General features: G+C 45.2%; 1 protein-coding gene across 2 annotated transcripts in view; it reads left to right on the forward strand.

Annotated features, from left to right (window-relative positions):
* The window catches only part of SCARA5 (scavenger receptor class A member 5), a 136,472-nt gene that overhangs the window by 20,481 nt on the left and 98,453 nt on the right, over positions 1 to 17,538 (forward strand). For both annotated transcript variants that reach the window (XM_055428089.2, XM_088837831.1), the window contains one exon: positions 11,029 to 11,157. In XM_055428089.2, the coding sequence (XP_055284064.1) occupies positions 11,029 to 11,157 (129 nt within the window). The remainder of the gene's footprint in view (positions 1 to 11,028; positions 11,158 to 17,538) is intronic.

Genomic DNA, 17,538 nt, shown 5'->3' on the forward strand with positions numbered 1-17,538 from the left:
TCCCCTCCCACCTGGCTTTCTCTCTCCGTCCCTCAGCTCCAGTTGCAAAATTATATGCATATCAGCCAGAGTCCCTTCCCACTGCTGAAAAATAAGCACACAATCCCCTGATTGTTCTCAAAAATTTTCATGCAGAGTAACTTGAGACACAGATAGGGCCGGAGAAAAATAATAAATATTGCAAGGAAGTTACAAAATATCTCTAGGAGTACTTGGAGAAACTGTCCCGGGTCATCATAACATCTAAATTGAACTAGCTCCACCATCCCTCCCTCTCCCTTTCTTAGAAATGGGATCCCATCTGATCACATGGAATACTGTAGTTTCCTGTGTCTCTCCCTCGCAGGGCTGTCTGCCTTGAAGACTCAGGTGTGTGGTCCAGTGGTGCTGGGTGCTCACCGGGACCCCACTGGTGGTGTGGGACCCTCCCAGACTCAGGTCAGATGAAACTGCTCTGCCATGTCCTTGCCTCACACCCTCCTCTTCCCTTTATTGAGGGAAAGTAAACAGAGGTCCTCGTGAAAGCCAGAAAGCCGCGGCAGCTTCAGAGACAGAGGTCATTTGGGGCCCTCTATTACAGTGAGCAATGCGGGTGATGAGTAACCAAGTGAGCATGATGAAATCAGCCTTGGGTGGGTTTAACAAGATCCTTGGGTGAAATGAGTGCCAAGGCCCCTCCCAGCCATAAAAAATGTATCTCCACCTGCTGCATAGGCGCTGTGGGACCACAGAGAACACAAAAGAAAAAGGCTTTTTGTTGTTGTGTGTGCTTGTGCTCAGTCACTTCAGTCGGGTCCGACTCTGCGATCTGTGGACTGTAGCCGCCAGGCTTCTCTGTCCATGGGATTCTCCAGGCAAGAATACTGGAGTGGGTTGCTGTGCCCTCCTCCAGGGGATCTTCCTGACGCAGGGATCGAACCTGTATCTCCTGTGTTGCAGGCAGATTCTTTATCCACTGAGCCACCTGTTTGTTGTTGCTGAAACTCAAGTAGGTGTCAATTGAATCATTTCACTCTGTGTTTTTTTTAATGTTATTTAGACTCAGGTTCTTTGGAAAGAAGTTAATACCCACTTTTTTCCTATTTTTTAATTTAAATATATATATTTAAAAAATTTACAATGTTAATGTTGGTTTCTGCCATACAATAATGCAAATAATACCCACTTTTGGTCAAATGCAATTTGTGAGTATTTTTTCAAATGGGAGGCAAATAAATTCAAAATAACTCCCCAAATGCTTTACAATTATAGTTAAGAAAGTGAAAAATCAGGAACTTCCCTAGAGGTCCAGTGGTTAAGACTTTGCCTTCCAATGCAAGGTGTTCAATCCCTGATTGGGGGAACTAAGATCCCACATGCCCCATGGCCAAAAAACCAAAACATAAAACAGAAACAATATTGTTAACAAATTCAATCAAGACTTAAAAAAATGGTCCACATCAAATAAAATCTTATAAGAAAAAAAAAAAGAAACTGAAAAATCAGTTTTGCAAAGAAAAGCTAAATTTAGGCAAGGGCTGCCTCAGAATGCTTTCTCAGGCTCTCCCAGCCAGTATGAAACAGAGGCAGGCTTTGAATTAGCCTGCTCAGAGACCCACACCCATGCTTGTACCCCTGAGAGTGTTAGGAACCCTCACCTGCCTAATACAATACATCCTCCAGGAAACAAAGGCCCTGTGGTTCTGGGGCTCCTACTGACATCGAGGGACCATCTCCAGACTCTTCCTCAGCTCAACTGTTTGGGGCTGAAAAATACATTTTTCTTTTCTGTTCTTTAACCTTTGCTCCTAAGCACCTCCCCACACTCAGCAGACAGTATTTTAGCAAAAGCTCTTTAGGGTGTCCTCTTATTCCCATGATTAAAAGGAATGCTTCACAATTTTAACCTCAGGGAATAATAAATAGTTTTAGGCAACCCCTTTTTGTGTGTGTCCTGTTAAAGAGAAATCAAAGTTTTTAAATGAAGCTCTGATAATAGTGAGACTTCATTGATTTTCCAAAAATATGTCTTCATGTTGTTTTGATAATGACAGATGCCTTACTCCAGAACTGGGTACCTGTTGCCATAGATAATGTGATTTCATCATTGAATTGGAATCAGGACATCCAGGAGTACAGCTCAGGCTTCTGGATGTCTGAGAAGAGCCATGCCTGATGATGCTACTCAGCCAGGATTAAGTGTCAATTCAGTTCCAATGAATTTCTCCCACAATTCACCTCTATAAGCACTAAGTAGCAATTCCAAATCATGGGTGAATAAGGAAAGCCAATATTTTATTTTTTGGGACCAAAATTTTGCTCAAAAAAATATGTTTTGCAGCCAACAAAAATGTGTCAACTATTTGCATACGTAACTTTAAGAACCAGTCTTTGCACCAAAAATAAATGGATTACACATGTGTTTGTTCTTGCAAAGAAACTCATTGCAATGGTTCTGCTGTGTGCTGGTTGATGGGTAGGGAGATGAGTGAGTCTCAGGAGATCTTTGGAAGACAGAGATGGAAATCAACAATTGTGAATAATGAGATTAGTACCAAAGATAAGGGCAAGGTTCTGACATGGTTATTTCAGTGGCACTTAATCTTCAACATTCTACCTTCTGGATTATTATCTTGAACATCCAAGAAAGTTTTGTTTTGCTTCTCAATAAGAGAAATCTTCTGTGAAGGACATCATCATTTTTTCCCCCACAACTTTCACTGAACTGTGATTTAATTACTTTTACTAACATCAGTGATTCTCAGAATGTGACTATATGCAAAACAGCAGTATTCAAAGTGATCTATGGGTGTGAATTTGCTGTTTTAATGATTAGATATTTATTTTAATGGAATAAATACCATTTACTTTTTCCATTAGTAATAGTGTAACAGGAAGACACTAATTTTTCCACTTAAGAAGATGATAGAAAATTCCCTTCTTACATAAATTTCAGTTTAAAGAAAGTGGAGTGAGGGCTTCCCTGGTGGTCCAATGGTTAAGAATCCATCTTGCGATGCAAAGGTCACTGGTTCAACCCCTGATCAGAAAGATCCCACATGCCCCAGAGCAGCTAAGCCCGCGAGTCACAACTACTGAAGTCAGTGCATTTAGAGCCTGTGTTCCAAAAAAAGAAAAGCCACTGCAGTGAGAATCCCGCACACCACAACAGAGTAGCCCCCATCTGCTGCAACTAGAGAAAGCCCTCATGCAGCAACAGAGACTCACAACAGCCAATAAATAAATTTTTAAAAATGGGGCTTCCCTGGTGGCTCAGATGGTAAAGAATCTGCCTGTACTGCGGGAGACCCAAGTTTGATCCCTGGGTTGGGAAGATCCCCTGAAGAAGGGAATGGCAACCCACTCCAGTATTTTTGCCTGGGAAACCCCATGGACAGAGGAGCCTGGCAGGCTACAGTGCATGGGGTCTCAAAGAGTCAGACACGACTGAGTGACTAACACACACAGACAATAGAGAAAGAAAATAATAGCCCAGGAATACTCAGCTCTAGCAAAGTTGTGCAGGCTTCATGTGGATGCGGTGTGTAGAGGCTGAGAAAGCATCCACTGACTACTTCCAGCCATTCAGGAAGAATGACTCCCCACTGAGATAAACAACATCTCCCAGCCTGGCATGCAGAACCCATTCTGCAAGTCACTTGGTACTTATGTTTGAGTTGCGCTTTGCTCTTTTGAAGCCACGGTCTTCTCTAAGGCTCTTGAGCCTCCTTCTCTTGGCTTCTTGATCTCCTGAGATGACACCCTCCTTTCTGGAGACCATCGAGAGGTGAAAAACCTTCCCCTTGATTCTCCTAGGCCTTGAAAGAGCTTTTGTTTTGTTTTGGTGGTGTCCTCGTCTCTCTTGATCTGGTTTTGTGTGTGACCAAACAACTATGTTTAATAACTAACAGCTTTGTCTGGTACGTTCCTCAGAACTGTTCTCATGTGGAGGAAGAAAGTTTTCTTCTTAAAGTCGTATGCTCAGTCACTCAGTCATGTCTGACTCTTTGTGACCCCATGGATCACAGCCTACAAGGCTCCACTGTCCATGGGATTCTCCAGGCAGTGGGTTGCCGTTTCCTGCTCCAGGGGATCTTCTAACCCAGGGATTGAACCCTCTTCTCCTGTGTCACCTGCCTTGGTGGGTAGATTCTTTGCCACTGAGCCGCCTGGGAAGCCCCCATTCCTGTCTGCTATAAACCTACATCTTAAAGTCATAGTTTTCAAATTTATAATAGCTACAAATAAGACAATCAGGCTAGAGAGAAAGAGTAAATTTCAGCCCGTCTACAAAGGCCTGGGCTTCAAGCCTTGCTGAGTTACTGCCTCCTCCAGGCAGACCCTGGGATGAGCTGCTGCCACAGAAAGAATCATTGCCTCTGCAGCACCACACTTGGCTTGTGCCTTATCACCCCACTATACTGCCTTATTCCACCTCTGTAATAGTTATCTGTTCATACATCTTCTTCCCCTCAGATGTGAGCATCTGAAAGGCAGTGATTGTATGTTTATCTCTCATTCAGCACATGTTTTCTGAATGCCTACTATACGCCAGCACTGGTTTAGGAGCTGAAAAGTTGGACATAAATGATGCTGACAAAATCTTTCCCTCAAGCAGCTTCCTGTCTTTGTGTTTCCCACTGCCTATCAAAGTGTGTTAGTTATCTGCTGCTGTGGAACAAATTACCCCAAACCTTAGCAGCCTAAAGCAACAAAAATTTCTTGTCTCACCCTGTTTCTGAGAAAGCCATGGGGGTGAAAGGACATCTAAGATATTTTTTTTCAGATCCAAAATGTTGCTCAGAAGTATGTGTATATACATATTTATAATCCCATATATTTAATTTATATATGTATGATCCTATCTGGCAGAAATCTGAGAGCAACTTAGCTGGGTTCTCCTGGCTCTGGGTCTCTCATGAGACTGCTGTCGAGATCTCAGCCAGAGTGTAGTCATCTGATGTCTTGATTTGGCTGGAGAACCTACTTCCAGACTCACTCACGTGGCTGTTGGCTGAAGGCCTCAGTTCCTTAACATGTAGCCTTTCCATAGTGTATTCATGACGTAGAGGCTGGCTTCCCCCCAAATGAATATTCCAAGAGAGATAAAGAGCAAGCAAGGAGGGAACAGCAGTGTCTTTTGTCTCATCTCAGAAGTGACACGCTATCACCTGTGCCATATTCTATTGGTCACACAAACCAATCCCTGTGGAGTGCAGAAAGAGACTATGCAAAGGGGTGGGATCCTCTGGAGCCATCCTGAAAGATGGCTGCCACAGTAGGACAGTGGATTCTTAATAAAAGTCTGTTAGAGTTTTTACTGTTAATGGGCTTTCTGGAGGCAAGAATACTGGAGTGGTTTGCCATTCCCTCCTCCTATGAACCACGTTTTGTCAGATGCAAAGAGCTGACTCATTGGAAAAAACCCTGATGCTGGGAAAGATTGAGGGCAGGAAGAAAAGGGAGCAATGGAGGATGACATGGTTGGATGGCATTACTGACTCAGTGGACATGAATTTGAGCAAACTAGCTCAGTTGGTAAAGAATCCACCTGCAATGCAGGAGACACTGGTTTGATTCCTGGGTCAGGAAGATCTGCTGGAGAAGGGATAGGCTACCCATTCCAGTATTCTTGGGCTTCCCTTGTGGCTCAGCTGGTGAAGAATCTGCCTGCAATGTGGGAGACCTGGGTTCCATCCCTGGGTTGGGAAGATCCCCTGGAGAAAGGAAAGGCTACACACTCCAGTATTCTGGCCTGGAGAATTCCATGGACTGTATACTCCATGGGGTCGCAAAAAGTCAAACACAACTGAGCAATGTTCACTTTTCTTTTTCTGGGAGATAGTGAAGGACAGGGAAGCCTGACATGCTGCAGTCCATGGCATCGCAGAGTTGGACACAACTTAGTGACCGAACAACAACAGAGCTTTTATCTCAACAATCCATAAGTTAAAACCCTTACATTTTTTAGTAGACTAACTTTTAGAGCAGTTTTAGGTTTGCAGTAAAATTAAGTGGAAACTACAGAGAGTTCCCGCATGCCCCCTGCCCCACACATGCACAGCCCCCATTACAGTCAACATCCCCCACTAGGGAGGTACACCTGTCAGAACTGATGAACCTACATTGACATTATCATCCAAAGTCCATGGTTTACAGTAGGGCTCCCTCTTGCCGCTCTGCATTCTGTGGGTTTAGACAAATGTGCAATGATATGCATCCATCATTATAGTATTGTACAGAGTGGTTTTACCGCCCTGGAAGTCCTCTGTGCTCTACCTATTCATCCCTCCCCACTCCCAACCTTTGGAGCGGCAAACCGCTCTAGTATTCTTGCCTGGAGAATTGCATGGACAGAGGAGCCAGGCAGGCTACAGTCCATGGGGTCGCAGAGAGTCGGACACGACTGAAATGACTTTGCACACATGCACACATTTACTAATTGGCACTTAAGTTTCCTCCATATCTTTTCATGGCTTGATGGCTCATTTCTTTTACTTTTTTAAAAAGTCAAATAAAGGAACATATTACTGATTGCATGGTTTCGGAGCGTTTTCAGTCTTCCATTAAATTTAAATAATTTGAATGGCTTACTCAGTTAACATCCGGCTGCCATACTACATTAAAAAGTGAATAAATGTGTTTTGCGGCAGACTTAGTAACTCGTCTTTACCCTATATTGCCTTCTTTCTTTCCCTTACAGTCATATTCACTAGCCATCTTGCCAGAATCATTCAGTGGAGTTCTGCTTGTCTAACCATTGGTGGAAAATCTGTTTGAAACCCTCGTTCTGTTCAGAACAGATTTTGTGTAATGTACAAAGTAATAGTTTGTTAAAAGGACTGAGCTTACTCAGAGGAAGTTCTGTGTCGAGTGTGTTTGTGACCAAAGGGACCTGTCACCAGTGGCGCTTATTAGACTGAAGCCTCAGGTAGAGGAGAAGGGAGCTACTCTTTTTGTTTTTTTAATTTAAAAAAGATTTTTTTGACCTGCATCATGCGGGATCTTAATTCCCTAACCAGACATCAAACCTGTGCCCTCTGCAGTGGAAGCGTGGAGTCTTAACCACTGGACCACCAGGGAATTCTCTCCATTCTTTTTTTGATGGGAAAAAATTGGAACTGTGTCATTGCAGTTTGACCCACTCTTCCAATGAGCTAGAAACAAACATGCAACAGCAAAACAAGATGCAAGTTAGGAGTCTTCTTGGCTGTGTGGTTTTCCTCCCCTTATTCTGCCAACATTGAAAGTCAGCACAGACTTGACAATTAAGGGATGATGTTCTAATTAGTGGGAGTAAAAGAAAAGGAGCTTTGCCCTCGTAACTCACTGGTTTAGGAAAATGTTTTCATCCCTCGAGGAAGGAAGAGGTCCCGATTATTTTGTTTCCCTCCTCAAGCTGAAAAATTTCAAATTGAATGGCAATTAGCACTGCTGCTGCTGCTGCTAAGTCACTTCAGTCGTGTCCGACTCTGTGTGACCCCATAGACGGAAGCCCACCAGTCTCCCCTGTCCCTGGGATTCTCCAGGCAAGAACACTGGAGTGGGTTGCCATTTCCTTCTCCAATGTGTGAAAGTGAAAAGTGAAAGTGAAATCGCTCAGTTGTGTCTGACCCCTAGCGACCCCACGGACTGCAGCCTACCAGGCTCCTCCATCCATGGGATTTTCTAGGCAAGAGTACTGGAGTGGCTTGCCATTGCCTTCTCCGGCAATTAGCACTAACCCATCGCTTTATAAATCATAAAGTAGCCTCACTAGTCAATCCATGACTCTGTATTGTTTGCACTTAATCCTTTACTTCATTAATGCTCAACTTACTCAATGGACTTCCTCAAGCTCAGGCAAGGAATAATGTAGTGTTGTGAGAATGAGATGGCTGGATGGCATCACCGACTCTGTGGACATGAGTTTGAGTGTACTCCGGGAGTTGGTGATGGACAGGGAGGCCTGGCGTGCTGTGATTCATGGGGTCACGGAGAGTCGGACACGACTGAGCGATTGAACTGAACTGAACTGAACTGTGCCTTAGTAAAAAAGTTATGTGCAAAAAAAAAATTATATCAGCATCTTTTTGAGAGAATAGATTCTTTTTATAATGAACATATAATTGTCCAATGAAACTGGAACAGTTAACAGAATATGGTTAAACTTAATTAAACCTTCAAGAGAAATAGGAAGGGGTCAAACAAAGCCAACGAATGAAGAAGCCCAAGGTGAATCTGGGATAAACATAAGGATAATGGCGTTTCAGCCTGGGTATCTTCTGGTCCCTCTCGATAGCTAGGCTACCATCCTTCTCATCATCATCTCAAGAGGAAGCAGGGCTTAGAGCAGGAGAGCTGATACTAATACTTAGGGACTTCCCTGGCAGTTCAGTGGTTAAGACTGTGCCTTCCGATGCACAGGCTGTGGGTTCGATCCCTGGTCTGGGAGCTAAGATCCCACACTCCTTGGGACCAAGAAACCAAAACATAAACAACAGAAGCAATATTGCAACAAGTTTAATAAAGGCTTTAAATTAAAAAAAAAAACAAACAGTTGTGTAATACACGATGCTATGCCTACCACGCAGGCTCCTGAGGGAAATAAACTTTTCTCTACTGAGTTGCAACTGGCCAGCCAGCTGTTCTCATGAGAAACAAACAAAAACGACAAAATGCTACAAGAAGCTTGCATATTTAGGAGCAAAACAGGTTATAGATCATACTGTGTGGGAAGAGATAGAACATTCTGGAAAAGAAGATTTAGGGTACATTAGAAAGATGTACTTTGTGCAAGACTTAGTGGAAAATCAGGTTAACTCTTAAAAATTTGCTAACATTTGAGGGTTGATGAAAATTGTAATTGAATTTGTATTTCTCGACAACTTGTTCCAAGTCGTACCCGATGTTTTATGGAAATATTATGTAAGAGTTCTACTTAGCTGTTTTAGCAACAGTATGTTCAATAAAATGGAATAAATGAGTGGGAAAATGTTCCTCGCTGAACAATACCTCTGGTGAGCTATGGCAATGCTGCTGCTGCTGCTGCTGCTAAGTCGCTTTAGTCGTGTCCGACTCTGTGTGACCCCATAGATGGCAGCCCACCAGGCTCCCCCATCCCTGGGATTCTCCAGGCAAGAACACTGGAGTGGGCTGCCATTTCCTTCTCCAATGCAGAAAAGTGAAAAGGGAAAGTGAAGTCGCTCAGTTGTGTCCGACTCTTAGCGACCCCATGGATTGCAGCCTACCAGGCTCCTCCATCCATGGGATGGCAATGTTACCTGATAGGTAATAAGGAGCCCCTGAACCCTGGTGAACCCCAAGGTGCCAAGGATCACAAACATCTCAGCATCTTTTTTTTTAATTAAAAAAATTGGATATCTTTTGGCTGTGCCTCATGACATGTGGAGAAGGAAATGGCAACCCACTCCAGTGTTCTTGCCTGGAGAATCCCAGGGATGGGGGAGCCTGGTGGGCTTCCGTCTATGGGATCACACAGAGTCGGACACGACTGAAGTGACTTAGCAGCAGCAGCAGCAGCAGCATGACATGTGGGATCCTAGTTCCCTGACCAGGGATTGAACCTGTGTCCCCTGCCTTTGTAGCATGGAGTCTTTACCACTGGACTGCTAGGGAGTCCTATCACAGCATCTCTACAAATGTTTTCTGAATACCAGTTATTTCAGCGTCTGTTGTCAACCTTTTCTGGCTCCCACATCAGCCTCCCTGTGCAATGAACAGTTCTCCAGTTGGCAATACTCTCCCTTGCAGGGGGAGGAGATTGAACATAATATGGGTACGTTATGAAAAAAAAAGCCCTCCATCATTTCTCATCTGCCATGCTGGGAGTCAGGGCAGATGGCATCTCCTCCTTTCCATTGTCAGTCAACCGAGTAGGTGGAGATGGGTGAACTTGCTGGCCTCTGTAGCAGTCATCTGAAGGAGGCTTGAAGAATTCTAGTGGAAAGATGGCCTGGAGTCAGGACCTGGCGTCCTCACCCCAGAGTCTGTCCCTTACATTTGACAACCTTTATCTATCAACTGAAGGGGTTGAACTAGACAATCCATGGGGTCCATTGTGCTCAGACACTCAGTCGTGTCCGACTCCATGGACTGTAGCCGGCCAGACTCCTCTGTCCACGGGATATTTCAGGCAAGAATACCAGAGTGGGGTGCCATTTCTTCCTCCAGGGGATCTTCCCGACCCAGGGATCAAACCCGCGTCTTTTGCATCCCTGAGTTGGCGGGCGTCTTTAGTAGTGCCTCCTGGGAAGCCCAAAGGTCCATTAGAACTCTGGTATTTTGCTGTTCCATTTTGACCAGAACCTGGTGAGCCTTGAATAGTTTCACAGGACGAAGTTCTGTACTATGTTTTCCTGTAAATCTAAACCCAAGGTTGTAAACTGGTGGTCAGCTCTGCTGTATAAATGTGTTTTATTTAGTTTACACTCCCTGGTGGTTTTCTTTTTCCTTTGTCTTTTTTTACCCCCCTAATTAGTTGTCAACACATAAAAAAGGGAGATTTCTCTAAATCATTTCTGGCTTGTCTTGAAATTTTTGGACCCGTCAACACCTGGCCCTCGTTCCGACATAGCAACCGCTTCCAGATGGGGCATGCAGTGTTGGGTTCCCCAGGCCCACCTGGACCACCTCCCTTCCCAGCCACTATTAGAAGCTGGAGTTTGCAACCTCTTTTTAAAATGCTCTCCATCTTCTCCTGATCATGTGGGACAATAGCATTTTGTAAAGGGCAGCCTATCCTAGCTTTCTCTGCTACTTGCACTGGCTCCAGGAGGGTGGGTTTGTGTGGCCATGTGAACTGTTGGGATGCCTTCTGGCTTGTTGATGAGCAGAGGTTGGGAGGAGAGAGAGAAGCTGAAAAGCTTATCACAGTTCTGAGACGCTCCCTGCCACTCCACCCTCATTACAGATGTGCAGAAAGTGTGCGTGGGGAGCGCTACCGCGTGAACATCCACACGCATCAGGGAGAGATGAGACCAAAGGAGCAAAGTGGCTTTGGGAATTTTCAAATGTCTTTTCCCCTCTTTTTCCTACCCTTATTGTTAGGTCCATGCCACAAAGGACGAGCAGGTGGCTGCTGTACCCAGCTGGGCTCCCTGTCGGCCCTGAAGCATGCAGTCCTCGGGCTTTATCTGCTGGTCTTCCTGATTCTCGTGGGCATCTTCATCTTAGCAGGTAAGAGCATCCTTTGCCACCCTGGCCTTTAAGGAAGTGAGCAGGAGGTGACAGCAGATGGAAATGGGGAGTGGGAACCTCTGCTCTTCATTCCCACGGTCAGGAGTCCAAACACCACCCTATTACTATGGAAACCACAAAGGAGGAAGCTGGCTGGTCTTTCTGACCAGGCATGATCCTGAGCAACATTGCTCATGTCATCTTGGATGAGTTGGCAGGGGCTATGTGAGGGTGGGAAATCTCCAAGTCCTGAAGCAGAGACCTAGCCACTTTTAAGAGGCTTCTGCCTTGTCCTGACTCATTGTGTTGACACTGTGCATTACACTGGGCCTCCCTGGAGCTCTGTGCTGTGGTTTGTATGGAGCAGGCTGGTTCCCCTGTCCTGGGATATGATGGAAATAGTTACAAGACACTTCAATGCTGAGGTTAATCAGGGTTGTGCTCAACCTGCTTCCTCTCTGTGATCCTGGGGGTGGGATGAATTTGTCTCAGGCCAGCCGGGCTCTTCTCCCCACTCCCCAGTTTCTGCTTATAGAACAGCCTGGTGATGGGCTGGATTTTGGACCATGTTCTCTAACCAGGAAGAAGCAGAGCTCATGGACTCAGGAAGGGATCAGGTGGAGGATCCCATGCTTTGAGCAGCCCAGCTCACACACAGGTCATCCCACTGTGATGGAGATGGTGGAACACAGGCACGGAGGCCATGGTGGTCTCTCCTGACTGCCACTCAGAGGGAGCGATGCTCAGTTACCACCTATCTCTGTGGAGATATGGAAGGCTTGACAAAGTGAGGCCACGGCATCAGCTCATTTCGGCATCGTTCATCTTACGTGAGTGCCTACTTTGTGTCAAATTCCATGCTAGGATCGGAGACACTGATAAATAAGACCCAGGGGCTCCCCTCCAGGAGGTCCCAGTCTAGGGGACAAGGCAGGAACACAGAGGCAGAGTCCTGTCTCATGGCAGAATGCAGCAGGGACTGTGATGGTGCCAGTGAAGTTGACACGCAGTGCTGTGGTGATCCAGCGGAGATGCAGACAGAGGAAGTGAGGGTGATGCCTGGAGATCCTGGTGGGGAGTGTGTGTGGGGTTAATCAAAGAAAGTCTTCTGACAACACAGAGCTGACTTGGAGTGCCGAGTGGAGCCCTTGACTTAACTCTTAATTCCTGCCCTTAACTCTGGGGCAGGAAAAGGGAGGCTGAACCCTTGCAGATGACCCTTCAGGAGGATCCCTGGTTTTGTGTCACCTTCTGACCCTTCAGGAGGATCCCTGGTCTTGTGTCACCTTCTGTCAATGAGTCTAATCACTTGGACCCTGTGCTGGGATAGTCAGTGCTGCCTTTGCCCTCAGATTTCCATGCTCGGAGCAGAGGGTATCACTAGGGGTGGTATCTGTCTCATCAACCATCAACTTTGACCTGGGGGGAGCAGCCAAGAGCAACAATGAAAGAAACTTATGATTCATCCCAGGGACCAAGAGATGATGTCCAGCCAAAGGGTGTTTTTTTTTTTTTTTTTGCACATGTTCTTGGGCTGCTCAGTGAGAGATTGGGATCTGGGTTTTGTGGGCTTGGCAGCCATGACCATAACAAATTTCCAGAATTTTTGGAAAGTGTTTCAGCGAAACACTTTCAGCGAAACAGGAAAGCTGAGCTATGGTGTTACAACTACTTGGCTGAATGAGAATTTTTAGGTAATGGCAGAGGGTCTGGAGGTGAGAGCCAGGCTGGTGGGGACTCTGGGGCAAGGTCCCTAGAAGGCCTGGGAGGCCTGGAAGTGCATCATGTCTTGGGCAGAGAAGGGTTGCTGGGGAATGAAGTTTCCCTTCTGGTGTCTGACAGGACACCAGTGCCAGGTGGGAAAGGGTGGGCATAGTTCTGTGTGGTCTCAGAGGGTAGAACTAAGTGAATGGGTGGATTTTGTAATGAGAGAAATTCCCATTCAAAACAGAGGAGGGTGTCTAACCAGATGGGCTACCCGGCTTGACACAGAGGGTTTTTTTCTTTGTTTGTTTTGTTTTTCTCCTGGCTTGGAAGTTGAATGGAATTTACGATGACCATTCTGGAAGTTTCAGAAAGGAAGGGGGCACATGGTTTCCTAATCTCATGGAAAGGTTGCCTTGTTTCCTTAGTTATTCCATGTGGAAACCTGGGGAGGATTTTGATCATCATAATTACCTTTGAACCCAAAGTTCATGAGTACCAGATTGCCTGTGGGGGAATGAAGATTTAGGGGTGGATTGGAACCAATCTGATAAAGCAGAGTGTTGGACTTTATCTCTTGGCTCTGTAGCCTGGCCACTGTCACCTTTCTAGGTTCTTGTCTGGAAAATCATGTGGGCCTCTGGATGGGTTTCCCAGGTGACTCAGTGGTAAAGAATTTGCCTGCCAAGCAGGAGATTCACATTTAATGCCTGGGTGGGGAAGATCCTCTGGAGAAGGAAATGGCAACCTCTTGCCTGGGAAATTCCATGGACAGTCCATGGGGTTGCAAAAGAGTTGGACACAACAACTAAACAACAACAGCCAATAAAGGACTACCATCCCCAGCTGCCTCTCCCTTGGAGAGGGGACTTAGGAATGTGATGGATAAGCCTGCGGTTCTTCAAAGGGGCTCTGCCTGAGCTTAGGTAGGAAGTTTCTTCCAATTGCCCTGATTGGAGACCTCCAGGGATGCTCCTTTTAAATCTCAAGGTGATGGGGAGATTTATGGTTCAGAGTAAACCAGAGCTAGCCTGGCCTTCTGGTAGATGTGCTGCTGGGGCTGCTCCCTCTTTTGGGACAGAATGTGCTCTCCAGTGCCCTGCAGAGGTCACCTGGCACAGGATGGGCCATGGACTGAATCATGTCCCTTCCAAAATGTATGTATGAAGCTCTAACCCCCAGTGTGATGGCATTTGGACGGTGGGGCTCTAGGGAGCTAATTAGGTCATGAGGATGGGGCTCTCATGATGGGATTGGTGACCATACAGGAAAAGAGGAGACAGACACAGAAGGAGAAAGACAGAGATCTCTGCTAAGTGGGGACAGGGAGGCAGGGCCCTCTGAAGCCAGTAACAGAGCCCTCACCAACAACCAAATCTGCCTGTGCTTGTTTTTTGGGTGCCCTGGGTCTTTGTTGCTGCATGAGGTCTTTCTCTAGTTGCGGCGTATGGGCTTCTCCTTGCATTGCAGAGCATGGACTTGAAGGACATGCAGGCTCAGCAGTTGCAGTTTGTGGGCTCTAGAGCATGGGCCCAGTAGTTGTGGCGTACGAGCTTACCTGCTCTGTAGCGTGGAATCTTCCCAGACCGGGTGAAACTGGCGTCCCCTGCATTGGTAGTCAAATTCTTAACCACTGGGCCACCAAGGAAGTCCTGCCTACACTTTGATCTTAGACTTCCCAGGCTCTACAACTGTGACAAATGAATGTCTGTTGTTTAAACCTCTGGCCTATGTAATTTTGTTATGGCAGCCCTAGCTAATTAAGACAAGAGGAGTTCTGTTTGAACTACTCTTAGGCTTCAAAACATCCTCACTGACACAAAGCTTATACATATGACAACCGGATGCTAAAATCATCCACTGCAGTAAGTGCCATGTCTGAATACCTGATGGATAATATCTGATTGTAGAACAAATGCTTGTTCTTACTTCAATATTACAAAATTAAAACCTCGTTTCATAAATTATTACACTTTTTTTTAAAGGTTTTTCCAATGTGGACCATTTTCAAAGTCTTCACTGAATTTGTTACAATATTATTCTGTTTCATGTTTTGATTTTTTGGCCATGAGGCATGTGGGATCTTAGCTGCCCTACCAGGAATCGAACCTGCACTCCCTGCATTGGAAGGCAAAGTCTTAATCACTGGACTGCCAGGGAAGCCCTATAAAATAGTACTGTTATAAAACTTCTCAGGGGCTTCTCTCAGTTTCTTGGTTTATCCAAGTATTCAAAATGAAAATCAAATACTGTACCTGTGTTTATGCAACAGCCCAGCATCCCCTCTCAGAAGGTTAATCCAGCCATTCCCCAAATTTTGTTCTCAATTGAGCTTTCTACCCAATCTACCTAACTATCCATCCCCCACTAGCATCCTCTTGGGGGCTTTCCTCTGATTCTCCCACACCATCACTGGTTTTATGCCCATGGGATTCCATCATTTCCCAAGGAACCAGCATCAGTCCATTTTCCCAAATTCCTCTAAGTCTTTCTATGTCTTCAACTCATTTTATTACCTGGATTGGTGGTTCCCCTATTATGTTTCCATTCTGTTCTGGGTTCATGTTTTAGATAGTACAGACTATCAGGCTTTAAGTTCATGAACAAGAGAATTGAGATTAGATGGTCATGTGGTCAGAAACTCCTCCATTTAGCACTTAGGGAAGATGTCCCCTGTGATGGAGCTCAAGAGTTAGAGGAGGTCCACCCTCATCCATGACTTGTGAGAGAGCGCTATGATGGTAAAGTGTGGTCATCAGGACCTGCGTCTTCTTCCTCTTGTCTGTCATGGCTCCACTGAGAAATCCGAATTCCCATCGTGGCAACGATACAGCAGAAAGGGGGACATCTGGGGATCTAGTCTGGTGGAAAGAGGGAGCGTTTCAGCAATGCAGACTGCTAAAGAGCTCCTGGTGAAATATGGGCTCCTCTCACGCCTTAATTTAATCCTTTCTTAACAGCAGCGGTCAGTTATTGCCATCAACAGCCTCAGGAAGTGCTTAACTTGCACACGAGTGCTTAGTGAGTGCAGGAAAACAGAGTAAGCCCTGGTGTCTTGTCTGTTCAGGCTGCCATGACCAACTACCACAGACCAGATGGTTTAAAAAACAAGCATTATGGCGGGCTGGGGATATAGGCAGGGAAGGAGAAGGTGAGAAGAATTGAGAGGGGAACACTGAAACATATGCATTACGATGTGTAAAATTATTAGATTGGTGCAAAAGTAATTTCGGTTTTGCATTGTTGAACTTTGCCACTTGATATTGGAACACATTCTTTTGTTTTGTTTTTTGTTTTTGCTATTATTATTATTTTTTAAAAATTTATTTTATTGGAGGCAAATTACCTTACATTAATATATTGGTTGGTTTTCCATACATTGACACGAATCCGCCCCGGGTGTACATGTGTTCCCTTTCTTGAACCCCCCTCCCACCTCCCTCTTCCCCATATCCTCCCTCCAGGTCATCCTCGTGCACCAGCCCCAAGCATCCTGTATCATGCATCAAACCTGGACTGGTGATTCATTTCACATATGATAATATACATGCTACAATGCCGTTCTCCCCAATCATCCCACCTTCACCCTCTCCCACAGAGTCCCAAAGACTGTTCTATATGCCTATGTCTCTTTTGCAGTCTCGTATACAGGGTTAAGGTTACCATCTTTCTAAATTCCATATATATGCGTTAGTATACTGTATTGATGCTTTCTAAGGCCCACTTGACTTCACATTCCAAGATGTCTGGCTCTAGGTCAGTGATCACATTATCGTGACTATCTTGGTCGTGAAGATCTTTTTTGTACAGTTCTTCTGTGTATTCCTGCCACCTCTTCTTAATATCTTCTGCTTCTGTTAGGTCCATACCATTTCTGTCCTTTATCGAGCCCATCTTTGCATGAAATGTTCCCTTGGAATCTCTAATTTTCTTGAAGAGGTCTCTTGTTTTTCCTATTCTGTTGTTTTCCTCTATTTCTTTGCATTGATCACTGAGGAAGGCTTTCTTATCTCTCCTTGCTATTCTTTGGAACTCTGCATTCAGATGCTTATATCTTTCCTTTTCTCCTTTGCTTTTCGCCTCTCTTCTTTTTACAGCTATTTGTAAGGCCTCCTCAGACAGCCATTTCGCTCTTGTGCATTTCTTTTCCGTGGGGATGGTCTTGGTCCCTGTCTCCTGTACAATGTCACGAACCTCCGTCCAGAGTTCATCAGGCACTCTATCAATCAGATCTAGTCCCTTAAATCTATTTCTCACTTCCACTGCATAATCATAAGGGATTTGATTGAGGTCATATCTGAATGGTCTAGTGGTTTTCCCGACTTTCTTCAATTTAAGTCTGAACTTCGCAATAAGGAGTTCATGATCTGAGCCACAGTCAGCTCCTGGTCTTGTTTTCGCTAACTGTATACAGCTCCTCCATCTTTGGTTGCAAAGAATATAATCAATCTGATTTCGGTGTTGACCATCTGGTGATGTCCATGTGTAGAGTCTTCTCTTGTGTTGTTGGAAGAGGGTGTTTGCTATGACCAGTGCATTCTCTTGACAAAACTCTATTAGCCTTTGCCCTGCTTCATTCCGTGCTCCAAGGCCAAATTTGCCAGTTACTCCAGGTGTTTCTTGACTTCCTACTTTTGCATTCCAGTCCCCTAGAATGAAAAGGACATCTTTTTTGGG

The sequence above is a fragment of the Moschus berezovskii genome, chromosome 7, assembly GCF_049115385.1.
Source record: "Moschus berezovskii isolate FMDL1 chromosome 7, NW_MosBer_1.0, whole genome shotgun sequence".
Taxonomy (NCBI): domain Eukaryota; kingdom Metazoa; phylum Chordata; class Mammalia; order Artiodactyla; family Moschidae; genus Moschus; species Moschus berezovskii.